The sequence below is a fragment of the Pelecanus crispus genome, chromosome 10 (assembly GCF_030463565.1).
Source record: "Pelecanus crispus isolate bPelCri1 chromosome 10, bPelCri1.pri, whole genome shotgun sequence".
NCBI lineage: Eukaryota > Metazoa > Chordata > Aves > Pelecaniformes > Pelecanidae > Pelecanus > Pelecanus crispus.
Window position 1 is genome coordinate 20,332,318 of NC_134652.1, and position 27,745 is coordinate 20,360,062.

Consider the following 27,745-nt stretch of genomic DNA (forward strand, 5'->3'; position numbering starts at 1 on the left):
GTGAAATGGGGAAATCATCATTCTTTTGCTGTTACTTATGTTCTATTGATATTTTTTTATCAGATCAGCCTTGGAACATTTAATAAATTGCACCTTGAAAAATTGTGTGAAAACAGCATTGGAAAAGTCAAGTACCTTCTGTTGAAAAGTAATGCTGTTTTCAGAAAAAAAGAGAAAACTGAGCCTGAAACATTTCTGCTAGCTTGGATGATAATTTATCTCCTGAAAAACAAAGGCTGTGCTACTAGATGGTGAATATATTTTATATTGCCACAACAACTCCTCGTCTGCTTTCTAAAGTGTTACAAATTTGTGTGAGAAGGAAGAGCTTGTTTAAGTTAAGCTGTAATAGTACTTCATGGTCAGCATAACAAAGTCCTTAGTAGGGATAGCCTCAATAAATAATACCTTCTTCTAAGTGACTATTCCAGTAGAGTTTTCTATATAATTTGGAAGGTGCTTTTGATTCATAAGTAAATACTTCCTGAAGGGTTATCTTCACTCCTTTTTTTCCCTGCACCACTAGCATAGGCTCCAGTGATGTATTCATACTTGGGTGCAAATTGAGAGGTGTTCGGCTTCTATGTGGGTCTGGTTTTGCCTATTGACTTGGACACTGCAAAATGCGTGTTTCGTTTTGTCCACTTCCCGAAGCTCAAGCTCAGCCTCTTCCCTCTGTTGCCACGCCAGGCAATGCAGCAGCACCACCCTGTGGGAAATAACATTTCTCCTCATTTACAAGGCACTAGGCAAGGACTAGAAGGCAGCGTTTGCACAGAGCATCCCCGGGTAGTACTGCGGTCCAGCGCAATCTCCTCCAGAGCCCAAAGAAGGTAAGGCACAATAAATAGATTTCTTGCATAACTATGCCTCACATTCAATTTCTTCACTGTGGCGAAGATCGAGCTGCTCTGAGTCTTTATTTTTCTCAAAATACTTTATTGCTTCTCCTTATTTCTGCAAGGTTCATTTTCCAGGAGAGAGGCAGGAGAGGCCCTGGTGGCAGGGTGTGGAGGGGAGCACAGATGTGCCAGCAGGGCTTTGGGAACATGCACCACCTCTTCCTTGACATCTTCCCTGCTGCCCTCTGTGCCCTCAGGAGGGTTTGGATGGCAATGATGCTGGCCTTAGAAGCCTCAAGATTGAGAAAGGCAGTGAGGTTGCTTAACATACCCTTTTGCCCACATAGCTGAGCACAGCACCATCGGTAGTCATCAGTTCCTGACTTCAACCCTACTGTTGGCTCCTGCCAGCTTTCAGGAGCGGTGTGTCAGTCCTGCTCCCAGTCCTTCCTGTTCCCCTCCCTTGCTGCTCTCTCCATAGGTAGGGCCACCTCTTTTTGTTAAATTGAAGCTGGCAGGTGGCTGGAAAACAAGGATGGATTTTGCCCCAACCCTTTCTTAAGAAGAAGATGGGGTTGTATTATGTACACTGTTAAGCTCCTGATTACTTTTGCTTGTATTATGAAAGAATCTTTGAGGGAGAGCTGAGAGAGGAGAGGTTTCTTGACGTTTCATCAAGACATTGCATTCTGCTGCCCTGTTCTCCAGTGCTCGAGCAACTCTTGGCTCTAGCTGCACTCTGCACTCTATGTCCAGTTGAGTACATTTCTTGTGTGTGTTTTCTATCCCTGGTTTGTCTCACAAGCATGGCTGCAGATACCCATCTCTTTGACATCTCAAAGACTGCCTTTCTTTCCTCTCCAGATGTTTGCTGTAGCAGTTCCTGAGAGTGCAGTTTTGGGTAAACTAGACAGATGTTCGTTTGTGCAGTTTAATTCTTCAGTGCAACACCTCTGAAGCCAGCTTTGCTAACAGTTTAGGAAAATAAATGGGGCTATCTCCTGACCCTTTCATATCCTGCCAAAACTTTATCCCTGTTACTTTTTTCAAATGGGCATTTCCCTTTCTTTCATCTGCTAACATGAGGATTGGTCAGCAGAGAGATACCAGAAGCAACAGCTGATGGATAAAATGCTCTTTAATAGTTCACAACAATAATACATGTGTTGTCAGCTTTCCAGTGAACTAGCCAAACAGCGGTTATTTTTCATAGGTATGTAAACTGAACAAGTCTTCAACAAAAGTTTCTTCTAAATAACACCTAAAAAGACATTTTAAAATACTTAAAAAAGCATCAGAAATTCTATTTGTGTATAAGCACGCCTTTCAAGTGGATAGATTAAATACAGTATTATTCCCTTATCTTTTTCTCAGTAGAAGGTAAGATCTAATTTCCAGCTTAGAAGTTCTGTGTTCTACAGATCATCACTTAAACACAACCTTTATACCAGCGTTAGCATTGAAGAGTAAGATAGCTTAGCTATTATTTAGTATTTCCAAGCATGCTGTCTTTTGGTGAACGAACAAACAAATGAACAATCATCATCTGCAGTTTCTACATTATCACCAGAAAGTGATGCCACCAGATGTTTTCATCTGGTTGTAACTTCAACCTTAAAAAAAAAAAAATGTTTTGGAAGTCTGTTGAAATGTCCTTGGGCTTGGTTTTTTGGGTTGAAGGATTTTTGGGAGCTTTAGCTTGAGATGGAAAGTCGTAGCTCACATAATGCACTCAGATATTCTTCATTGTCAGGATGTAATGCAATGGCTTTCTCATAGCACTCAATTGCTTCATGTTTCTCACTGCTTAGATTATGAACGAGTCCCAGTGTACCAAAATCTGCTGCATCTCCTAAACCTTGCTGAATTCTCTGTTCCAACAATTTCTTCAGAACATTTCTGCACTTATTCCTCATATAAGAATCTGTTTCAATTTTTAGCCCTTCTATGTAATATCTAATGGCTTCAGATTCTGATTTCATATGAAAATGCTGAAAATTGCCATAATGGTAGTAGAAGTCTTGTTTATCAGTATGAGATAGAATATTTATCTGAAACGCTTTCTGAAATGTCTCTTCTGCTTCTTCATACCTCTTTGCTACTGCATACATGTTTGCTAGATCAATATGGGCAAAAAAAAATTTGGGGTTTTGGTCACTTGCTGTTTTAAAATGAAAAATGGAAAGTCGGGTGAGTTCCTCCACTTGCCTTTGAGGTGGATATCTTGTAGCCTTTTTCAACTGAAACAGCTTTGTTTTGTAGCAGAGTCCTACTTGGTGATGCAAAAAAGCAGATTTTGGTGTCACTGCTAGAGCCTTTTTCAAAATCTCCAGTGCCTTGTCCGCTTCTCCTTTCCTTCTGTAAAATTTAGCAGCATATCGCAGGAGATAAGGAAGATCAGGGGTTTTCTGCATTGCTTCTTCAATGTACCTCTCCCCTTCATCAACTTGCTTTAAGTCCTGAAATTTTAATGCAAGTAATGCCATAATGCAAGTATCCTTTGGATTCAGTTTCGCTGCATGCTTCAGGGGCTCAAGGGACAGGCTTACATCTTTGCATTCTCTGTGAAAACTATCATCCAAACGATACATTGCTATTGCATAGCCGGCATTAAATTCTGGGTTATTGGGTTCACTCTTCAGAGCTTTTTCAAAGCAATCCCTTGCTTTCTGGTAGTATTTTGCCCCAAACTTTAATAATGCCCATCCTTGCTCAGCATAGATCTCTGGAAGCTGAATCTTCTGTTGAGCAGTAATTGAAAGATTTTTGCAGCTGTTTTCTACTTTACTTATATAAGTTTGAGCTTCTTTGTATCTCCCCATGTGGTAATATATCCAGGCATAGTTCCCCCAAGTAACAAGATTCCTCCTGGCAATTTCATCTGGATAATTTTTTTGAGCAACTTCTTCAGCTTTTTGGAGATTTCTCAGGGCTTCCTCATTTGAATTTTTTAGGTGGCATACATAGGATAGTAGATTATAATTTGTGATGTTGTTTTTTGTGAAAAACTCTGTCTGATCGCATATCCTTTCCTCTAGGTCATCAAGATCCACATCCTGCTTCAGCAAAGTCCATGTAAAATGACATTCTAGCTGCAGCAGGGAGTCCTTCAAGGAATTCTTGGAAATGGAACTGGAAAAAATCAAAGAAAAACTTACTTATACTCTATTTGCTTTTTGCTACTCTTATTTTTAAACCAGGCATGATATACTTGAAAAGCAGGCAATACCTCACCTGGTGCCACTAGTCAACAATATTTCAAACAAGCCAAAGCTGTGGGAAGCCATAGGTCTAAAGAGGTGAATAGTTATTTTAGTAATTCTCCTTGCCACCGTATGGGGGCACCTGTTACATAGCAACAGAGCTGGTGGTGGAGATGTCAAAGAGGAGTGCTAGTCTCTATGGTAAAGCTGGTGCACCTCTGGGCCTCAGAACATATTACCTATGCTGGGAACAATTGCTGAAGCCTCCCCAAAAGAGGTAAATCAAATAAAAAACTTCCCCGCAAATATATATCTCATGACTGGAATGCTGCACTGGAGGGCTATAAGCTCTTCAGAAGGGATAGGCAGGGAAGGAGAGGTGGTGGGGTGGCTCTGTATGTTAGGGAGTGTTTTGACTGCATAGAGCTCGACAGTGGTGATGACAAGGTCGAGTGCTTATGGGTGAGGATGAGGGAGAAGGCCAGCAAGGCTGATGTCCTGTTGGGAGTCTGCTATAGACCACCCAACCAGGATGTAGAGGTAGATGAGGCATTCTATAAGCAGCTGGCAGAAGTTTCGCAATCGCCAGCCCTTGTTCTCGTGGGGGACTTCAACTTGCCAGACATCTGCTGGAAATACCATACAGCAGAGAGGCAGCAGTCCCAAAAGTTCCTAGAGCATGTGGGGGATAACTTCCTGACGCAGCTGGTAAGCGAGCCTACCAGGGGAGGTGCCTCGCTTGACCTGCTGTTTACTAACAGAGAAGGGCTTGTGGGAAATGTCGAGGTCGGAGGCCGTCTCGGGCTTAGCGACCACGATATGATAAAGTTCTCAATTCTGGGTGATGCCAAGCAGAGGGGCAGCAAAACTGTTACGATGGACTTCCGGAGGGCAGACTTTGGTCTCTTCAGGACCCTGGTTGGGAAAGTCCCTTGGAAGGCTGTCCTGAAAGGCAAAGGGGTCCAGGAAGGCTGGGCCTTCTTCAAGAAGGAAGTCTTAAGGGCGCAGGAGCGGGCTGTCCCCGTGTGCCGTAAGACCAACCGGCGGGGAAAACGACCGGCCTGGCTAAATAGGGAGCTTTTGCGGGGACTCAGGGGAAAAAAGGAGAGTCTACCGCCTTTGGAAGAAGGGGCGGGCAACTCAGGAGGAGTACAGGGATCTTGTCAGGTCCTGCAGGGAGAAAATTAGAAAGGCAAAAGCCCAGCTAGAACTCAATCTGGCCAATGCTGTAAAAGATAATAAAAAAATTTTGATAAGTACATCAACAATAAAAGGAGAGCCAAGGAGAATCTCCATCCTTTGCTGGATGTGTGTGGGAACATTGTCACCGAGGACAAGGAAAAGGCTGAGGTACTTAACGCCTTCTTTGCCTCTGTGTTTAATAGCCAGACCAGTCATCCCCAGGGTACTCAGGCCCCTGAGCTGGAAGACAGGGACGGGGACCAGAATGGAGCCCTCATAGTCCAGGAGGAAGCAGTTAATGACCTGCTATGCCACCTGGACGTTCACAAGTCTATGGGGCCAGATGGGATCCACCCGAGGGTACTGAGGGAGCTGGCAGAGGAGCTCGCCAAGCCACTTTCCATCATCTATCAGCAGTCCTGGTTAACAGGGGAGATCCCTGATGACTGGAGGCTTGCCAACGTGACGCCCATCTACAAGAAGGGCTGGAAGGAGGACCCGGGGAACTACAGGCCTGTCAGCCTGACCTTGGTGCCGGGAAAGATTATGGAGCGGTTCATATTGAGTGAACTCAACAGGCAAGTGCAGGTCAACCAGGGGATCAGGCCCAGCCAGCATGGGTTCATGAAAGGCAGGTCCTGCTTGACCAACCTGATCTCCTTTTATGACCTGGTGACCTGCCTGGTAGATGATGGAAAGGCTGTGGATGTCATTTACCTGGACTTTAGCAAAGCTTTTGACACCGTCTCCCACAATATTCTCCTCGGGAAGCTGGCAGCTCATGGCTTGGATGGGCGTACTCTTTGCTGGGTAAAAAACTGGTTGGGTGGCCGAGCCCAGAGAGTAGTGGTGAATGGAGTTAAGTCCAGTTGGCCGCTGGTCACGAGCGGTGTTCCCCAGGGCTCTGTTTTGGGGCCAGCCTTGTTTAATATCTTTATCGATGATCTGGATGAGGGGATTGAGCGCACCCTCAGTAAGTTTGCAGACGACACCAAACTGGGTGGGAGTGTCGATCTGCTGGAGGGTAGGATGGCCCTGCAGAGGGACCTGGACAGGCTGGACCGATGGGCCGAGGCCAACTGTATGAGGTTTAACAAGGCCAAGTGCCAGGTCCTGCACTTCAGTCACAAAAACCCCATGGCAACGCTACAGGCTTGGGGAAGAGTGGCTGGAAAGCTGCCTGGCCGAAAAGGACCTGGGGGTGTTGGTCGACAGCCGGCTGAACATGAGCCAGCAGTGTGCCCAGGTGGCCAAGAAGGCCAACAGCATCCTGGCTTGTATCAGGAATAGTGTGGCCAGCCGGAGCAGGGAGGTGATTGTTCCCCTGTACTCGGCACTGGTGAGGCCACACCTGGAATACTGTGTCGAGTTTTGGGCCCCTCAATACAAGAAAGACATTGAGGTGCTGGAGCGTGTTCAGAGAAGGGCAACAAAGCTGGTGAAGGGTCTGGAGCACAAGCCTTATGAGGAGTGGCTGAGGGAACTGGGGTTGTTTAGCCTGGAGAAGAGGAGGCTGAGGGGAGACCTTATCGTTCTCTACAACTACCTGAAAGGAGGTTGTAGTGAGGTGGGTGTTGGTCTCTTCTCCCATGTAGTTAGCGATAGGACGAGAGGAAATGGGCTTAAGCTGCACCAGGGGAGGTTTAGGTTGGAAATTAGGAAAAATTTCTTTACGGAAAGGGTGGTCAAGCATTGGAACAGTCTGCCCAGAGAGGTGGTGGAGTCCCCATCCCTGGAAGTGTTCAAAAAACGGGTAGATGTGGCACTTTGGGACATGGTTTAGTCTAGTCTACCCTTGATTGGCTTAGAGTAGACTTGGTAGTGTGGGTTAATGGTTGGACTGGATGATCTTAAAGGTCTTTTCCAACCTAAACGATTCTATGATTCTATGATAGAGAAAGTGATATAGTGCCTTTCCCATGTCTCTGTGTATTTTATGGTTTGGATTATAAATTTCATTTTGAATTTCCTGCATTTGTACATCCTTGTTTGTTGGATCATAGCACCATTTTTATGATTGCATCCAGTAACTGGCTCTCAGATCCCACCAGTCTCCCCAGTTGCTGGCATTTGGGTGTACAGGTCCCCAAGGATGCAACCCCACTCCACTTGCTGGTACAGACCATGCACTCACTCACTCACCCTATGGATCCCCAGAAGCTGGCTTTGGACATCCAGTAGCTGGTCAGAGATCCTCTCTCTACCCTGGGTGCCTCACCCTTAGACACACGCACGCACATTGACCAGACCCTGTTTACATACAACTGGTCCTTAATACCCCTTTACCCCTCTCTATTTTTCAACATTTGTACCTGCTCAAATCACCCACATCCCTTGTTTCCCTGCCTTTGGTCCCGCTCCTCAGACATCCCATAATAAGTCTTGTGCAATCCCCAAATGCTTTTCCCTGCATCCCACAACGTGGCCCATATCCCTAGGCGGTTCAGACTGTAAGGCACTCCCATGGACCCCTGGTGCTCGATGTCCCCCCGGCCTGTAGGGCTGAGGGTCCCCTGGGAGGCCCGGGTGGGGGCTCATGTCCCTGACTTTGGGGAGCCCCCACCTGCCCTTGTGCATCTGTGCTCCTCCGTGTGCGTGGGGATGAGCTCATGGCTCTTGGGACTGGCCTGGAAGCAGCCGGGGCAGGGTGATATTTGGGTTCCCCCTCCTGCCATTGCCTGCCTGTGCCCCTGTGTGGGTGTGTTGACCAGCTTTTATCACTCGGTCTACCAAAGACAAACTTTTACAATGCAGAGGAGATAACACTTTAGTCCATATTGTGCTCTCACTTAAAGGAGGAATTACACACGACTTTATAACTGAGGCTTTTCAGTCAAATCCCTCTTTGTCAGCAAGACTTCTCTGCTCTCCCTCCTGTAAAACCTAGGGGGTCTAACAGCCTGCGTGGTACAACATGTGCTGCCGCTCAACTGCAAAATCATTTAAAACAGGAGCTGTCTTTTGGGTAAAAAAAAAAAAAAAACAGTGAGTGGAAAGACTGGAAAATTATGAGGCAGCAAAACAAGGAGGAATTGGGAAGCACTTTTTGCAGGTTCTGGGACAGTGGGAAGGACACTGAATACACATTTCCACCCAAGCCACGTGACAAGAGAGGCACTGCAGGGAGGTCAGACAAAAATGGTATTTATAAATGCTGTTAATACATAAGTTTGTCTTACAGACTACTTTGCCTTTCTCAAATACTGCCCAGCTGATGTTTTTGATTGGTATTAACAACAGTTCCTAATTAGAAAGCTGTATGTGAGGTAATTATAGTTCTTCTGGGATAAAGGGAAAGTGAGAGTAAGTTCCCGTTATTATCACTATCTTGTTAGAAACCTTTGGCTACAGGTGAATACCACAGAACAGATACTGGTTGGCAAATCAGCAGGAATAGCTTGAAGCATTTGAGTAGTCACATTCAACTCAAAATGAAATGTGTATTGTTTTTTATCGCCTCAGCTGAAAACCATGACAATGTCCATGGCTGAAAACGACAGTGGAGAGTAATTATTGAAAAGACATTTTTGGAAAATGAATATTCATGAATGTCACAGAAACAGGTTTGTGATGCAGATTCAATACAGTTTAGCTTAGTTCAATACATAATTGGTAAACGCAATTTCCAAAGTTGTCATAAACATCTTGGCTTTGCCCTATTTGAGAATGTGTGTGTGCGCGCCTCTGTGCATACGTGACAGTCTTCAGAAAATGTTACCCCCTGCCCCACTCTTATGCTCCAAGCTGCAGCCCGGAACCTGCACTGCCCTGTTTGGTGGTCCTCGCAGTAGTAGAGATCAGAAAGGAAATTCTCAAATGCGTTGGTGCCAGGCACCCATTTGACTGGGCACCAGCCTGGATTTCATCCCTGAACTGCATGCACACAGTTTTTCTGACTGTCAGCTCTCTTCACGGAGACTGGCCCTGGTTGGGGAAGCAATAACATTACAATATTCAATAGCATCCTTATTTTATCTTGATTCTTCCAGTAAATATTCTGTAAAATATTTTCTCCTGTTTGGATCCCCAAAGTCCCTCGCTGCTTACATTTATGTAAAAAATAAGCATTATTTTCCTGTGGCATAGCAAAAAAGCATCTTTCAGAGACAGGGTTGCTTGCTTACCTCATGGTTCTCCTTCTCTGCTTGCTTGTCTTAAGGTAGTGTCAAAGGAGCACGGCTCACTGTTGTTATGATCTCCTTTTTATATCCTCCAGTGCTCATGTGACCTGTGAGCAATTTAATGGGAAGCAGAAAGTGAAACTTCAGCTTATGTCTGAATCTGCAAAAGAAGCTGGAACAGCCACCAGCAGGGAAATAGAAACTTCTGAGTCACAAAGCTGCTTCTTTCAGCCTGGCTCTGTGCCATGCATTACACTGTGTTGTGAAGAATGCGGCAACAGCTCCTAATAGCTCCCAGCGTTTACTTTGTTCAAATCTAGAGGCATTTACAATAAGAAGAATATTTCAGGCTAGTATAGGCTGACCTGCTTATCTCGCATAGGCTAGGGAAGGGTCATTTTCCCCTCCTGCCTCTGCTGATGCATCTTTGCACAATTTTGCACCATGCTTTAGGCTCCTGTTTTACCGGTATTGTGTTATCCACGTAACACTCACACAACGCCTTATGGCCCCTGCCTGCACTCCTTCATCCTGTGTCTCCAGATCGCAAGGTCCCTGCTGTTGTACCAGGCCTGTATTTCTCTGCGCTACGTCATTGTGTAAGAGTACTAAATATCTCATCCCACCTAGAACAACCGTTTGTTGCTGCTCTCTACAGAAAACTGCAGTTGTACTGTGCAAAGATAAACAAAAGTAAAACAAATTAGATAGACAGTCAATTCAAAAAATCGCTGTTGCAGTTGTGCCAAGCAAAACAAAGCTGCAGGCAGGTGAGGACAAGCTCAAACAGAGCAGGCCTGGCAAGCCTGGGTCCTGAGGCTATGCAAACTCAGCGCAAAGCTTACGGCCTGTGGCTAGCAACAGCGCTGCTGCGTTGCAGGGCTACGCGTTGGCAAAGAGATGGGGCACGGGTTGGGTGCTGGCGCACCTATGGATATAAACAACTCGCTGATGCTTAGTTTAAAAATAAATAAATGCAGACCTGGCTTGATAAAATTGATTTCAGGGGTAACAAACAGATCAAAGAAATAGTGTCTAACATATGTAAATGGCACTGTATATAGTAAAGTCAGATGTAACCTGAAGCTGCAGACCAGTGAAGAAAAAGAAAGGTGTAAAAGTGTGTTAGCAAACATATAAAAATAACCCAAAGTGGATCCTGGGGAAAGGAAGTAGAAACCACCACCATCAGCATCATGTTTCTCCCAGAAAGGACGCCAGTGGCTGATGACTGTTGATGTTACTTGCTCCAGCAGCCTGAAGATCCTGACGTGAATGCCCACAGGAGCAATCTTCTAGGGGAAGGAATAGAAACTAAGAAGTGTCCATGTGTGTGTAACAATTTTAACCATAATTTTACTATTATTGTGAATTTTTCTGTAAGTACTTTAACTGCATTATTTATTCTTTCTCTTTCTGTAATAACTAGGTCTATACTAATGATAATTCTTGCATTAGACTAAGATTTTCATTATACTAACAAAATAATTCTTGTCTTTACCTAACTATGTAAGATTTGCTTCCTCTTTACCCATAAACAAGGTATTTTAAGTAACTTCACAGAACCTCTCTCTGTTCTTGAATCCATTCCATTTTAAAATGTGAGAGTATGTTGTTAAGAAATATGTTTAATTAGGTACTGTCTAATGTCCTTTCATAATTAATATCTGTAGAATTTAAGCCCCCCCCCCCCCCTTGCAGGAATAAGCAAATAAAAATGCATATAAGGGTGCCTCACAAGGCTTCTCAATGTTCCTGGTATATGATAGTGTCAACTCCCCTCATTTTGTGAGTTTTTTAGTGGAGGATGCACAAGGTTGTCCCTCTGTCCTAACAAGCCACGAAGTCATTTATATCAAACATTATTAGCACCTTAGAACTGCTGCTGCCATGTTCATGTTCAACCTCTGCAATTACAGACAAGAATTAACAGTATTCCATGTTTTTATTTATAAATTTATATAATCCCTGATGGCCAGTTTGTATGTTTTCAAGAATTTTAGGTTCTGGCTTACAAAAGTTTATTTTCTGCAGTGTGAACAGTCCGTACCCCCACCCTCACAAGCGTGTAGGAAGCATCTATGTAGGGCGGAGCGAACCTCTGGATCCTGTGGTAAGCCGCACTCATCCTCCGGGTTTGGCCAGGTCGTGGCTCTATCCGTCCGGCTCCAGCGACCCTCGGGCTGTCTGGGGGAAAGCTGGGACAGCCTGCAAGCCCCTGTGGAAGCACTCTGTCCGGGAAGGCTCCCAGTGGTGTGGGCAGTTTCAGCCTGCATGGAGTTGAATTTGCGGTAGGCAGTAACTCTTCAGAACACGGCTGTCCTTTTCCTTTCCCTTCTTTCCCTTCTTTTAAAACCAAACCAAAACAAAACAGTCTCACATATGAGAACTTTCGGTTTCTACAAGAAGTTGGAGAGTCTTAGTAACACATACCCCTCTTGTGTCTCATTTAAGCGATTTTGTGTGTATGTGTAGTGGTGGGGGGGTGTTGGAGCTGATGTTTCAGAGCTCAAGATAGTGCAGCTACTACTCTGAGTAGCACACAACCTTCTAGCAATCAGGTATTTGATAAGTGGTGAAAAGAAGCAGTGAATTGGGAAGGAAAAAAAGATTAGGGTATCTACACAGATTCATGTATTTCATGGAAAATAAAGGTTGCAGGTAGTTGTAGAAAAATGTATTTAAAAGGTTTCTGCAAGGCCAAATTCAAATCTAGACATTAATGATTTGCTATGCTACTAAGTATCTATGTGTTTCTTGTCTCTGTTTCTGTCCCAGGTGTCTGTTTTCCTTGGTACCTAGCTTGGTACATATGGGAAAATGCAGGAATTTTCCTTCTGGAATGCAAAAATTTGCCCTAGTTTCCATATTTTTACAAATTGAGTTGTATCTGCATGTTTTGGTTTCATGCAAATGCCTATTGAATAAAATAAGTGCAGGAAAGTGCTTAAAATAGAGGAAGTAAGAGAATAGTTATGCAATGCCTTTCTGCAGCCATCTTTGTAACTCACTTGGCACAGCACAGGAAAATTGATACGTACTCTACAGCCCCGCTGCTTTCACTTCGGGGAAACTGCCTGGTATCCGAGAGAGCTGCATTGCACAGCAGCAAACGCAAGGACTTCTTGGAAAACACTTGTGCAGAAATGGGCTGGAAACAACAACTGCATTCATACTTAATACAAAGACTTTGTTTACTTGAGTGTTACATACATATGCAAGAATAGGGAATGGCTTCAAAGATATCTGTACATTTTAGGGAGAAAACTCACATCTGTACATTTCTTTGGAGCTGAGATGGATACCTGCTGACAAAGAATTCTCCCCTGGTAGTGTTAGCCCAGCCAAACAATTGCCTGAAATGCAACTTTCATTATTAAAATATTGTAAATTAACTATAGCGTAGTAAATGACAAGGATCGCTTTAAGTATTCTATTTTATGCTCGTTTCGATTTAGCCTAGTTCAGCATAAAATTACTATGTTCGACGAGCAGCAGTTGTGGCATTTTATAACTTGGGTTTTCCCTTAGGAGGGAAGAGTACCCTGTAATTAATTTGACAGAAAGCCCAAGTAAATCGCTGAGCGATATATTTGCTCTCCAAGTTCTTTAAAATCAAATGACCCTAAGAAAGAGGATCCAGGAATGCAAAGGGTTGCGTAGTGTCACTTGTATCGAGTGATGTCTCCATCCATCAAAACAAGGGGACGCTATGAAGACTTCAATGATTTTTCAATTGAAATCTTAATGCTTTCTAAACAAACAGAAACATTTCTGTTCTTGAGGCATTCCTGCTCTACCACTGTGTATTTGGTGTCAGGTTTCTCTATTGCTCTGAAGATGTCATTATGGGTGTAGTAACATGACTATTTGTATCAGAAGATTGAATCTGGTCCAAGTTTTTGCGAGCCTGGTCGCACATCCCCTGACTACAGCCGTGCCTCTCTGGGAAATTACAGGTGTGCAATTCAGTGCCGGTTAGCTGCCCCAGAACACGGAGATCAAACAGGTTTGCAGGAAGCTGATGACAACCCTGCCAGAGCTGTGTGCCTGCGTCTGCCTTCAGCCTCTCCTTGCTGCTGCCTTCACCCTGGAGACTGCCGCGGGCTCTGCGGCGGGGTCAGGGCAGAAAATAAAATACACCCTCGCAGGGCGGCACGGTGAGGGGGTGCTGGAGACTGGAGCAGATGCAGCGGAGGAGGGCTGGGAGGGAAAGGTTACGGGCGCCGCTCTCGGGGCCCAAAGGTTTCTGAAAATGGAGTCCGGGGGGGGGGGGCGCATCTACACACGCGCTGCTTGAGAAACGCTGAATCACGCCGGCTCAGGCAGCCCAAGGCCGCGCCCCCCGGCCCGCCGCCGGGCGAGGGCTCCGGCCTCAGGAGAGGCAGCCGCGGGCGGGGGCTGCGCGGGCTGGGCGGCCACCGCCCCGGGCGGGCTCCCTCCCCGCGGCGCCCGGCGGCGTGGGCCGGGCGGCGCCAGCCGCCGCCGATAGGCCGCGCCGCATGGCCTGAGCGGCGCCGCCGGCCGAGCGCCCTCCTCCCGCCCCGCCGCGGCGGGCTGAGCCGCGCTGGGAGCGGCGGGAGGGGGCGCGGGCGGGCCCCGGCGCCGCAGCAGCTCTCGCCCCGCCGCCGGGCCGCAGGCACCCGAAGGGGGAGGCGCGAAGCGCTGCGGGACACACCCGGGCGCCCGGCCCGGCCCGGCAGCGCCGTGCGGCGGGGGCCGGCCGCGCTCGTTCTGGCGCTCGGGGCCGCACAGCGCCTCCGGCCCGCGGCCGCCTCCCCGCCGCTGGCAGGACCGCGGCCGCCGCCGTCCTCGCCCCGTCAGCTGGGCGGCCGCCCCCGCCCTGTCACGCGGCCCCGTGCCGGCCGCCGCGCCCGGCGGAGGCGGCACATAAGCCTCGGCGGGGCCCGCTCGCTGCCGCCCTAGCGCCGGGTTCCGCTTCGCCGCGGCGCGTCGGGGCCTCCCGCCCCCTTCCCCTGGGGCCAGGATGCGGGGCCTGGTGGTCGCCGCTTTCCTGCTGCAGAGCGTCGCCGGTTCGGGCGCGTTCGCCAGAGGGAGGAGAAACGTGGACCCCGAAACGAACATGAACATCGTGAGTGGCGGCGCGGGGCGCGGCGGTGAGGGGAAGGTGCCCCGGCCGGGCAGCGGGTGTGGCCGCGGCGCTGCGGCGGGGCGAGGAGAGGAGCAGATGGGCTCTGCCCCGGGCGGCCCTTGGCGCCTGCACGGCCCCGCGGGCGCAGCCCGGAGCCTCCCGCCCTCGGCCGCCGCCGGGAGAGCCCCGGGAGAGCTCGGGCACTGCTCAGCGGTCAGCCCGCTGCTGCTTGCGCCGCTGCTTAGGCGTCGTCTTCCTCTTCTCCTTCCAGGTCCTCCTTGGACCCCTGTTGCCTGTGGCTGATCTTTCTCTCACGTATTTTCTGATCCAGACCTGTGCTTTCTGCTAGAGTCGGAACACTCTCTTTCTTAACGGCTAGAAAAGCGCACGTTTATGAAGCGTACTTGTGCTGCTGGCGCGATGCTCCCGTGTTCTTACCCACAGCTGCTTTTCTTCCCATCTGGCATTTACTTTTTTAACCTTATTCTCCTTCTGCAGCAATAGCCAACTCCAGAAAATATTTGCTGTTAGTAACTGGGACTAGTTGCTCTTTCCTCTGCCCCGTCTAAACTGTGCTGTTTTCTTATGTGTGCCAGAAGGTATGTCAAACTAGAAATGCTTAAGGTCTATAATAAAAGAAGTGCTTGAGTTGTCAGTGTCATCTAAATATAATTTCCAGGACTGAAAATAATCATTTAGTCTGAGGCTAATAGCATTTGAATGGAATTTAGCCTTAAAATAATTTTGGAATGTCAGTGTCACTGTGGATGATTAAAGATACATGTAAAAGAAATAGCATGTTTAATTAAATGCTCCTTCTCTTCCTTGCCCAGCAGCCTAAGAGTAGAACACCAATCGTGTCTTGCATTTCTTACATTTTCTCAAGGCACGGTTGGTGTCATAAAACCAATTAAATAGCAAGTTCTCTGTCCTAATGGAGTTGCATCAAAGGAAAGTAGCATAAAAGCCTAAGAGATGGGAGATAAACCTATTAATGAAATCAGTGTTGAACAACTGAGGCTTTTTTGTTGTTATTTTCTTCTTTGGCTTGTCAGCAAAGTCACTTAAAAGCTCTGCAACAGACACGAGGTTTGAGGAGAAAGGTGAGTAGGAAGTGGCACATGGATACGAGCTGAGGTGGCAATGTCAGCAGCTCGCGCGTGTGAAGAGTGTGACCTTAGTGTTTTAAAGCTGCTTTGTGGTTCATTCCGGCACATTGCCTGGACATGATTGTGTCCTCTGTACAACAGAGAATTTGGCATAAAGTTCAGATAGAAATTTGAAGTGTTTTTAAAGAAGCCTTTCCCTTCAGGATACATGAACTCATCCTTCCTTCTCTTCTTCCATGTGCTGCTGTAGTGCCAGTGGCTTTTTGCTGTTCTCACTTGTTTGTTACTGGAAGATACTGCTTTCCTTGAGAGCAGACAGTTTCAATTTTTGTCTGCCAAATCTGTGTCTTGGTGCTTTGCCCTGTTATCATAACCTCCTTTTCAACACTTCAGTCTCCTTTGTCACTGTAAGCAGCGTGTGAGTAACTAATAGACAGTGGATGGGGACAGGCTGGGGAGTCCTCCCAAATTCCTAGGATAAGATTTGTGCTCTGGCTAGTTCCTGACTCCATACTGGAATAAGTCTCATAAGAAAACCTATCTGCATTGAATAGGTGGGTGGTATGGCACATTTCTACCACATCCTTTAATTTCACATTGCTGTCTTTGGAAGGAACCCAGAGTACTTTGCACGTGTTAATGAACTGAGGCGGCTGGCAGTCTGACTCCAAGGTGGTTTCTTTTCTTTCTTCAGAGTCAAATTATTACCTTCAGGGGATACCCTAGTGAGGAGTACGAAGTGACAACAGAAGATGGGTACATCCTTTCCATTAACAGAATTCCTTATGGAAGAAAAGGCCCTGAGAGGAGCAAAGGTAGGATTTATTTGTGCTTGAAAAAATGGGAAGTCATGAAAAAGCCCTCTTTGATTTATAGAAGTTTTGCTTCTGTAACAGTCCAGAAGAAGATTAAAGACTCTATGACCTACGCAGTTAGACTGTTTTATTGGTGAATGTTATGGCCAAAATGGATTAGGCCCATATAGAGTGACTTGAGTAAAGGAAGGGGGAAGGAGTTAGAAAGCTATACTTTCATGGCATTCCCTTTTTGGGACATTAATACAAGCCCTTCACTGTTGTTTGATTTTTTTTTTTTTTTTTTTTTTTTTTTGAGGGGCTGAGAGGCCTGGATTTTCTCAGAAGTGGAAGATAAGGGTTGAGATTTTGTGGGTTTTTTTTAAATAATAAAGTCTCTTGAAAAGAGATCAATTGTAGCATTGTTGGGCTATTTCAAACCCCATTTTTAAAAATGCTTTTTTATAACAAGTAAGTTTGTTAAAAATGCCCGACCATTTTCAGAAGTAGGGGCAGTTCACATGCCTCTTCTGGTGAAATATAACTAAACTATAAGAGTTCCCACTAGATTGTTCACAAAATGATTACTGCCTGATTTCTGCATAAAATAAGAATTAATTTGTTAATTGTAACCTCTCTGAAGCTCCCTTTGCCGTAAGGTACAAGCCAGACAAATACTGCATACTACTGGGGTGTCATATCTTACACAGCTGCTTAAATAGGTAAAACACTATAAGAAGATAAAATCCCTTCAGAACATCTTGAGTACAATACATTTAAAAATATATTGCAAATTAGGGTATAAAACAGGTAGTTGACAACAGTCAGCCCAGACCAGGTGATTTTATGGATGTGATTTGATGGGGGACTGGGAGGAGCATTGGCATGTGCCACCAGAGCACTGTTACGGGCTGTAAGAATTACTGTGAAAGCTGGTATAAAACCATGGAAGGGGTGCAGGGGGTGTACAGGTGAGGAGGTAGGGGAGAGGAAGGATAGGGGGAATGTGAGGTGAAACTTAAGGGAGCGATATGAGCAAAGGTTTTTGCAAGGACTGAATGATGGAATACTTAAAAAATGAGACAAATGTATGTGGAAGAGGAGAGGCGTGTAGTCTTTGACTTGCTATCCTCATGCACTGCATATGGAATTAACAATCTATTTGAACAGCAGTGGCTGAATTTGGTATCAGTCTTGTCGCCACCCCTTATAAAAGTTTCTACAGACAATCGCATGCGTACAGCAGCAGCCTGTTTGCATAGAAATTGTACACATTCTAAGGACTGCCTCAGAACCCTTTGGACTGAAAAAAACCTAGGATGAGAGGTAAAAACATGGAGCTCACAAAAGAAACCAGTGATTGCCCTATAGGCGTGGGTGTGAAGAAGACCCGTGGAAAAACCCTCTCCTCTACCAAAGGCCAAGCAACAGTCTTCCTGACCTTATCTGTTGGTTCTGTATGAGTTAGGATGTTTGCACTGTCCGCCGTCTCTCACAAGGTGGGTGTGTAAAGATCAGTGCATGGAGGAGGCCAGTCAAACCTGGCAGGTGTCTTTGTATTTAAGAATTTCAGAGAAGCCCACAGGAAAAAGACAGGCTGCCTTTGTACCTGTTGATTTTGTCGAATCCTTCATTGATGACATAAGCAAACAGAAGTTTCCTGAGCTGTGGGAATTCTCCACATTCCCCTTGCCACACCCTCGACCCCAAGTTCATGTTTTGCAAAGTGCTGTAATTTTAAAAACAAGGATTACTGAGCACACTTGGGGAAGTGTGATCTCCTAAAAGAATGAAGATTTCAAAGTTCATGTTGATCTTAAGTTTTTATAGACTTGGTATCTTTTCTCAGAAAGATACCAATGATGTGTTACTGCTGACTTAGCGTTATATACGCCCTAATTCTTTTGCAATACCTGCATAATGTGAATAGGATCCCTTGGAATTGTGTATCACATGATGTTTTGGAACAAAACCTACCGTTCTTCAGCTAAAAAAAAAAAAAAAAGGGAAAATGTCCAGAGAACCTAACAGCAAAGCATCAATGATTTTTGGTTTTAGTATTAACTAAAAATCTAAAACAACTGCATAGCATGGGTAAGAAGGGCATGGAAGTAAGTCTGTCTTCAACTTCTTGGGGATGCAGTGGAGAGAACAAAATGTTCTACAGCAGAAAAGGTAGTTTAAGGACCTACCTTTCTTATTCCCCTTTTGGGGTTTTTAGGATCAGAGGTGATACAAAATTATTATTGTCCAAGTCAGTTTGTCATGTGATTGTGCAAGTCATGTGCAGATCTGGTGACTGCTTGGTAAAGTGAAAAAGGAACTGGCAGCAATTGGAGGCTAATAGGAGAACAGAATTGAAGCATTAGAACAGTTAAATGGTTTTCCTCTTCCTATGTTATGAAACATGCAGGTAGCAGCTTGAGGAAAGCCTGTTATTCAAAAAAATCAGAAGTTGCTTGATCTGAGTTTAGTAAAAGGGAAGAAGGTATCGAAGCTAAAAGTGAACCATTACTGAAAAACAATTTAATGCTAGGCTTGAAAATCCTGCACATTGTTCATAAGGCAATGAAGTATTACTGCAGCAGAGTAAACACTTGTGTTGAACTGTACTGTCTCCAGTGCCAGTTTGGCACTGCTGGAGTTTTGCTCTGGTTGCAGGAACAGTATGCCACAACATGTTTTTTTTAACAGAATGGGAGAAGCAGGCACCGAAAACGTTCCTCATCTCAGGTATAAAGGTTGCCAGGAGGGAGCAATATTGCTAATTTGGATTTTGGAACTCACAGCAAACGTTTACGCACATGACCTGGAATGGAGGGTGTAGGTGACTGAAATGGTTGTGATTTGGTGGTTTCTGCTGAAAGATCCAAATCTAAATTATCTATGGAGGAAGTATTGCATGAGTTAGTACTGCAATAGAATGATGTGTCATTGGAAGAGGTAAATTCCTGAGTAATCTCTGGCATTGAGCTAAAATTACCATGTTATCAGATTTCAGTTATTAAAGCAGAAAAAAAAATGCGAAATACCTGTGCTACTGTGAGATACAGAGACAGGTCTTTGGATTTTCTGAAGGTCACGTTCCTCCTAAAGAATTATAAGTTAATTTATTTTCTTTGTATAGAAGCAGGAACCTTCAACTTTTTTCATCTGTATGCCACATAAAGGTATCATTTCCATTTTCAGGATGGGGAGAGGCTTCCTAAATTCCACCAGCATCTTACTGTGGTTCTTTTAACTACTTAAGTCAAGGGGAGAAAGTCCTTTGAAATGCAGACTCCCTTGTTGGCTACTCATACTGCTCTTCACCTTCTGGCAGAGCTTTGGTAGTGGAAGGGAGTTGCATAGTGATGATATCAGTACCAGTTGCAGAGATTTCCACAGCTCAGCACCCTAGTTTGGCATTGTTTTAACTGGAAAACAAAGATGTCAGTAGCACATATATGGGAATGCCTTCCCCAGGTTTAGGGGCAGGGCAAGGGTCATAAGTAGTTTAGCTGTCTCTGTGTTTGGGCCACTTCACTGAGTATTTATATTCAAAGTGCAAATCTAAAGCAGACTTTCAATAAATCACTTGAATTATTCATAGGCATTCAATTGCAGGTGACCAGGAAGCTATGATAGATGCTTTATTTTTCAGGTCCGAGGCCTGCTGTGTTTCTGCAGCATGGTTTGCTTGCAGATGCTAGCAATTGGATCACAAACTTGGATTACAACAGCCTCGGCTTTATGCTGGCAGACGCTGGCTATGATGTATGGCTGGGAAACAGCAGAGGGAACACCTGGTCCAGGAAACATACACACTTAACAGTGAAGCAAGAAGAATTCTGGGTTTTCAGGTATCCTCCTCTTGCTAGAGAAACTAGAGAAACTACGCATGCTGTTTGTGAGCAGGCTTCTCCTCTTTGCCCATCATCTCAGTTCAGTCACATTGTGAATATACAAGATTTTTTTTTCCTGGTTACATGTGCTGTCACATATGTAGGGGCAGTGAAGAGGAATTTTATGGTCAGTATAGTGTCCTGAGACAGCCTTCATATGTGGTCAGTAGAACGTTAATTGCTTTCACTGGTGCTTGGTGTGAAGACGCTATCACCAGAGCGTTCTGCTTCATCCAAAGGAAGCTTTTCTTTATGCCCGGACAACTGATCTGCAGTGCAGTAAAGCTCTGTGCAGCTGTTCCACACTGATAACTTTACTTACACAACAGACTTCTTATCTTTGCTTTGTAGCTTTGATGAAATGGCTAAGTATGACATTCCAGCCTCAGTGGACTTTATTTTGAAGAAGACTGGTCAGGAACAAGTATTTTATGTTGGCCATTCACAGGGCACCACAATGGGTATGTGAAGAGATGCATTTGTTAGAATATACTGTGTTTGAAATGATATCAAGTTTCACATGTGTGGTTTAATGACAAAAAAATAGTGCTTTTGAAATCTACTTCTTCTGTTTTTTAGCTGCTTCCTGAAATATTGATGAATATTAAAAAGAAAAGACAACCTTTCTGTATTTACTTAAAGTGGGAAGCTGTTGAAATGATAAGTTGAAGTCTCGGGTAGCCACCAGTACAGTTTCTATTAAAATAAATTGATGAACTGTGCATAATAAAATTAGAGTGATCAGACATGTACAATAAAGATTCCCATTTCCAGAATATTTTACTGTATGTAAGGCCTGGCTCAGGTGCTTTTAGACCTGCAGATAGAGCGAGCTGGTAGTGTTGGGTTTGTTAGCATGAACTTGTTTTTCAGAAGGAAACAAATCCTTCTGATTTGCCTCATTTAATGTGTTCCACAGTAGCTAGGTTAATGGAAAATATCTAAACTGATCCTAGAGACAACAATCAAACTATTAATCTAAAAATGCTCGTGCACACTCAACATATCTTAGATTTTACAGAATCACTGCCAGGTAAAATTCTCATCTAACTTGTGTCAGTGAGGTTTGTTAATTATTCTCATATTATTTACAGCTTTCATTGCCTTTTCAACTTTGCCACAGCTGGCTAAGAAGATCAAAATGTTCTTTGCCTTGGCACCGGTAGCTACAGTCAAGTTTATGACTAGCCCTCTGGCAAAACTGGGAGTGTTTCCTGACCTGCTACTCAAGGTTTGTATTTGAGTGTAAATGTTTTAAGCCAACTGAGGTGTCCCCCTTTCTAGTTGAAAACAGCATAGCAAAGAATGTTAATAGCTGCAATTAGATTAACATGTTTGACAAGAATACTGGGCCAGTTTTTCCATAATAATGCTATGGAAGTAAGCAGTAGCTTCTCTGGCTTTACCGCTGTCTAATGAAACAATTTGCATCAGTTTAAAGTATTATTTTACAATTACAACTGAATAGATGGAATAAAATTATGTTTTTCCATGTGCATGTTTCTAGAATGTATGCTACAGAAATCACATGATTAATTAAATAGTTGGTCTGTTTTAAAGAGTCATATGATAGCTTTATACAGAATACTTTTGAATTGTCATGAACTTTAACAGATTTGTTTCACAATTAACCATTTAGTATTAGAAGAGGATCCTTCGGGGGGTGATTAAGGGCAGCAGCTTTATTTAGATGCTGTGAATCATCCTCTGGAGGAGTTTACATTTCCCCATTAACAGCAAAGGGAATGTAGGCAGACTGACAGGCTGCAGTAAGTGCTTGAAGTCGGACACTGTGAACACCTTGCTATGTGTAATTTTTAACCATTACTTCTCTTTTCACCACACATGGAGATTCCTACACAGAGCTGTTTGTTCTGTGAGATAAACCCTTCCTTAAAGTACCTTGTACATGTTTAATGCATGTCTGCATTATTAGTTTCCTGCTCCAAAGGCAGATACATAAAAGTGATACTAACAATTGTGGTCTCCTGTTCCTCGTGTAATGAACTTTGACTAACGAGGATAGTAGCTGATCAGTGCCCTGTGCAGATGTTCATGTTGTGCAGAGGAACTTGATTCTTACGGTGACTTGCAAAAAAACTGGAGTGCAGAAGTACATGACAGTCACAAACCCACGGGTCAGGCATATCTTTAAAGAGCTGTGTTTTTATGGAAGTGCTCAGTGGGCCATTTTCAAATCCTAGGACAATTTAAAAATACTCATGAAGAGGAAGTAGCCACCACAGCTTACACAACTTGGTTTTCTTACATGGTTTGAAGAGAGGAAGTTGCAAGTACAAAACCATTTAACATTAGCAGGTGCACGTTAAAATATTTTAGCCTTAAACAATTCTGACAACAAGAAGCTGTGTAGTACTCCTGTAAAATACTGAATTTAATACTGATAGAATTTGAGGTTAGGTTTGGAATTCTTTAATGATGATTGCAGTTCTCATGTACTATTTGTGGGGGTAGTGGACTGCATAGTTTGTAGCGGAAGCACTAACTGTCACCTTTCCATTGGACCGTAAATGATGTTGATAAGGAGATAAATCATTTTCATATAACACACCTGTCACCAGTGCAAATGGAAGTAATTACATCAAGAAAGTTGTATAAAAACTAAGACCAGGTCATTCTATGCAATTACATCTTTGTCCTATTGTCCTAGATTTGGCTGGGATAGAGTTAGTTTTCTTCCCAGTAGCTGGCATAGTGCTGTATTTCGGATTTAGTTTGAGAATAACGTTGATAACACGGTGATGTTTTAGTTGTTGCTAAGTAGTGCTTACCCTAGTCAAGGACTTTTTCAGCTTCCCATGCTCTCCCAGGTGCACAAGAAGCTGGAAGGGGGCACAGCCAGGACAGCTGATCCAAACTGCCCAAAGGGCTATTCCATACCATATGACCTCATGCTCAGTATATAAACTGGGGGGGAGTTGGCCGGGGGGCAGCGATTGCTGCTCGGGAACTATCTGGGTATCGGTCAGCAGGTGGTGAGCAATTGCATTGTGCATCACTTGCTTTGTATATTACTATTTTCTCTTCCTTTTCTGTCCTATTAAACCGTCTTTATCTCAACCCATGAATTTTACTTTTTTTTTCCTGATTCTCTCCCCCATCCCACTGGGGAGGGGGAGAGTGAGCAAATGGCTGTGTGGTGTTTAGCTGCCTGCTGGGTTACACCACAACACCTATGTGTTTGTTATTTTGTAGGACATGTTTGGAAAGAAACAATTCCTCCCTCAGAATTCTGTGCTGAAGTGGCTTGCTACCCATGTTTGCACCCACAGAATACTTGATGACCTTTGTGGCAACGTATTCTTTCTTCTGTGTGGTTTTAATGAGAGGAACTTGAATATGGTATGTTTTGGTGACTTCTAATAGCTGAATTACTGTGAACTCTAATACAGTATTGACTGTGCATCACTGTACTGATTGTCCTTTACATGTAATTAGAAAAAAACCTAATGCTGCCTTCATCATACTGAGTTTGGATGAATATCTTTCCTTGGTATAGATGCAGTTGCCCAGTTTGGATGGTCAGAATTAACCTTTTAAAATGTTACTGGAAAGCTAAAATACATTATTTTAGATCTGTTGGAAAGTGGGAAAATGAGGTGAATTAATATGGTGGTGCAAGTATTTAATTCCTTTTGCAAGGAATTGAGGAATAGAGATACAGTTTTCAACCATTTTCAAGAGAACTGTTGAAGTTTTCTGGTCTCTCGGTGGATGTGTGCAATTATATTTTCTCTGGGACCAATTTCTGACTGTGCTGGTGGCTTCATCTGTGGTTCTAGTTCCAAAGGACTTGTTCGCAGGACTTGTTTTGTTGTCTAAAAGCTAGTTCACAGCAACTGGTGTGCGACTGCCTTTTTTCATAATGCTTCTTAAAGTGTTTCTAACTCCCTGAAATCAGTAGAAGCTGGTATCAGTTTACCCACAGGTGGATGAAGGCTGAGGATTTTTTTACTGGAATGAGATAGAATTAGCATTATTTTTTTTCACCATTCTGTGTGCAACAGTGTACATTTTTTGTATTTTATACCAAGGTGAAAGTGCAGTTTTTTGATGTTTTCTTCCCAGCACATACAGTTTTCATGGTTTTAATGGTGAATAATATTTTTTTTTCTGCCAGGATTTAAGTTTCCCCTGGGTATTTTGGACTTCTAAACTCAGTGTATGAAGTTCTGAATCACTTTGGACTGACAGCTACTAGTTTAGATGTAGAGTAACACAAGGTTTCTCTGGAGGTCCATCTAAATATTCGTTAATGTGCTCCCAATTTTTACAATACTAGCACTTTTTAGAAGATATTCTGAATATATAAAAAAATGCTTAAGAGATATGATTGCCAGGTTTAAAGTTCAGCTTTAAAGTTCTGCAGTTAATTGTAAGTAATCCCCAAAACATTTGAACCTTTTACCTCATCTGTATATATGGCTCCAGTTAACTTTTGTTTATAACAGTTTTAAGGGGAATGGAAAATTTTCTGTTAGTTGTTCAAGAAGCAATAATGGTGGCACTGTTGTACTGTGAGGAGTAAACCGTATTAATTATCTTGTTGCAGAGCCGAGTGGATGTGTATTCAACACACTGCCCTGCGGGGACATCTGTACAAAACATGATCCACTGGAGCCAGGTAGAGTTTCCAGAATCTAAAAAGTCCATGACTCTAGCTTGTTTGTAGAATACTGGTGTCTCTGATATTTAGATGGAATAAAATGCCAAAATATATATGTAGCATAGCCCAAGTGAAATTCTGGAACTACCAGTTGTCAGAATGGCAGCTGTTTGCTGCAGCTGCTTTGATGATACTGACTTACGATGGCTCACCCCTCTTCCCTATTTCTTTGAAGATAGGCTAACTGTAAGCACTTCAGGCCAACAAACAATACAGTGGAATAACTTAACTCAGAGGTTCTGTAACAAGCATGTGCTCCCTTTTCAGCAAACCCGGTTTTGATTACAAGTTATATTTTTAGCCAGTGAAAAGCAGCAGGCTTTCTGTTCTGTTTATTCTGTTTGGCTTCACTTTCTATTTTACTAGTGTATTTTGAATTTCACCTTAGTGCATGATTTCATGCTTGTGATGATACTGTGCCTGAAGCTTGCTCAGCAGGCTGACAAATACGAGAAGACATTTGCCGTGGAAGCAGTGATCAGTGCTACTTGTGATCTTGTAACTGGACTGGGTCATCTATTCAGAAGCAATGTGTCCTGCTGCACATAGCTGTTCAAGTGTTGGCTCAGAAGGAAATTTGTGAAGACTTTTTTTCTAGATCCCTGTTATATAGACTTCTGTTTCTGAAAAATAATAGGTGGTAAATCATACAGAGTAGACTTTCTAAGAAAACTCCGTGCTGTGTTCATACACATTTAGACAGCAAGATAAATGTTTCAGAAGTAAGCATGGAGCTGTCACATCTTGGCTTTGGATACACTAAACTGTTTTCCTTAATCTTTCCTACCGTTGCTATGAAAGAGTGTAAAATCTTAAGGGGCAAAGTCTAATGTTAATGTTTCCCACTCCTGTGACAACTGGGCAAAGCAATGACACTTGCCCTTGTTAATACTTGGCATTTCACTGTTTCTTGTGTCAGCTGCCTTTGCCGATTCTACAGATGACCTATACTTTTTTAGTTCTGCAATAGAAGTGTTGCAGTTCTTTGTATGTGTGACTATTTGTTTATTTCTAGGCTGTGAAGACTGGGGAGCTCAAAGCTTATGACTGGGGAAGCAAGGCTGCAAATATGGCACACTACAACCAGGTAGACATCTTTTATGGATATGTTATAATTCTTGAGTGTCACAAAAAAAGTCCTTGGGCACTTCTCTGGGTGCTGTGTTTATGCTGCATGCTAAAAAGCTAAAACAAAACAAAACAAAAAGTTGGGACTATAGAGCTCTGACGTTGTCCTAAGTCAGCATGGAGCCCACGCTTGGATGCAAAGTTGTGATGGCACACTGTTTCTTGAGGGTGGTCCTGCCTGCCTAGATCATGAGATCCCACTGCACTTTTCACAATAAGGCACAAGACTGTCAATTCATGTGTATTGCTTATCTTCAGCCTGTTTAATCTCCACACATGTTTGTTTCTAAATTGCTGTGTGCAATACTAAAAATATTTTGCCCCTTGTCACTTTAGTGACTGGGAAAGATTGCAGTATCATACTTTCAGAGTAGCAGTCACTTCTGGTGTTTGATTAGGGTTTAGAAATAACTTGAATGGGATGCGTTCTCTGAGACTTGTGCTACCCTGCTGTCTTGTAAAATCCTCAAACCACATCTTTACTGCTATGCATGCTGTAATATTGCAGGACTCTTGGAGTTACATTTTGTGTTGAGTCAGGACTCCATCTCCATCTCTAGCTGCTCAAGAGAGGAAAAGAAAATGAGAATCTGACACATTCTTCTTGCATTTGCTAGTATGTTACTACTACTGCAGTGTAGTACCACACTGAAGACTTGTTCTTTCTAATGCTTTTGTTTTCACTTTCCCACTCCTCAGTCTACTCCCCCTTTCTACAAAGTAAAAGAGATGACTGTACCAACCGCAGTGTGGACTGGTGGACAGGACTGGCTGGCAGACCCAAAGGATGTTGCTATGCTGCTCACTCAGATCACAAACTTGGTTTACCACAAAAACATTCCAGAATGGGAACACTTGGATTTCATCTGGGGCCTTGATGCACCTTGCCGCATGTATAACGAAATAATTAACATGATTAGGAAGTATCTCTAAACCAGCATGGTATTTCAGAGTATTAGTTCACCAGGAATTCATCTCTTTGGAACATATGGTTTTCTGGCAACAATGCTACATTGCTTATTTATGATGCATTTTTAAAATGCCAGCAATGACTACACAATTGGATTCATATTTGGTTTGTTTTTCGCAGTATTATTTCTCTCTCCTGCAGAAATCCTCATTGTATCCTGCTGATCTTGCACACAGTGGTGTGGTACTCAAAAAAACAGCAGCGTGACTTTGCACAAAAGGAGTATGTCATGTGCATGTAAATTTAGTGACATGTCTGAAAGACAAGTTAGTCTGTTCAGCACCTCAGGTGCTTGACAATTAAACCAGTAAGTATTTCACTGTGCATAAACACTGCCACTTCTCAGTACATTGCCATTTCTGAGTACCTTTCAGAAGTGCTCCTTGTACTGCAGTGACCCATTTAGTGCTGGTACTTTAAAAAGCACTTAGTGACTTTTTGCTCTGTTATTATTTTAGCCATCAGATAAAAGCTAGCTACATCAGATGACTTTCTTTCTCAATATTGCCCAGAAGAGCTGTCATGAAGCCAGAGAAGATTACCACTGTCAGTTGAAATCTCTTATTTTGGGACTGATTCATTGCTGCATTTTTCTTGATTTAATGCGGTCCCTGAAGCCTTTCATGTTTCATGTACCAGCTATGGATAAAGATCGTTATTTGCCCCTGCAGATTCCTGGAACAAGAGAAGCGGTTTAAAGAAATACCACTTTCAGTTAGCTTTGCCAATAGGT

The 27,745-nt window shown here is 43.8% G+C and overlaps 2 protein-coding genes across 6 annotated transcripts; one reads left to right on the plus strand and one right to left on the minus strand.

Moving 5' to 3' along the window:
• Nucleotides 1–1,962: 1,962 nt before the first annotated feature.
• LOC104029981 (interferon-induced protein with tetratricopeptide repeats 5) lies at nucleotides 1,963–9,435 on the minus strand. The gene is made up of 2 exons (XM_075717603.1): nucleotides 9,352–9,435; nucleotides 1,963–3,974 (listed from the first exon to the last, which is right to left on the minus strand). Exons 1-2 carry the CDS (start codon nucleotides 9,354–9,356, stop codon nucleotides 2,537–2,539), a joined length of 1,443 nt encoding a protein of 480 aa, XP_075573718.1. The 5' UTR covers nucleotides 9,357–9,435; the 3' UTR covers nucleotides 1,963–2,536.
• Nucleotides 9,436–14,337: 4,902 nt separating this feature from the next.
• LIPA (lipase A, lysosomal acid type) lies at nucleotides 14,338–27,196 on the plus strand. Of its 5 annotated transcripts, XM_075717279.1 has the most exons (10): nucleotides 14,419–14,440; nucleotides 16,244–16,364; nucleotides 19,987–20,185; nucleotides 20,579–20,688; nucleotides 21,322–21,434; nucleotides 22,810–22,820; nucleotides 23,578–23,590; nucleotides 24,801–24,872; nucleotides 25,930–26,001; nucleotides 26,742–27,196. In XM_075717279.1, exons 1-10 carry the CDS (start codon nucleotides 14,432–14,434, stop codon nucleotides 26,973–26,975), a joined length of 954 nt encoding a protein of 317 aa, XP_075573394.1. In that variant the 5' UTR covers nucleotides 14,419–14,431; the 3' UTR covers nucleotides 26,976–27,196. The 5 variants fall into 5 exon arrangements, with proteins under 5 accessions (XP_075573393.1, XP_075573395.1, XP_075573397.1 ...); XM_075717278.1 differs by lacking the exon at nucleotides 22,810–22,820 and having other exon boundaries at nucleotides 14,338–14,440; nucleotides 21,322–21,458; nucleotides 23,444–23,590; XM_075717280.1 differs by lacking the exon at nucleotides 22,810–22,820 and having other exon boundaries at nucleotides 14,361–14,440; nucleotides 19,987–20,191; nucleotides 20,558–20,688; nucleotides 21,322–21,458; nucleotides 23,444–23,590.
• The last annotated feature ends 549 nt before the right edge of the window (nucleotides 27,197–27,745 follow it).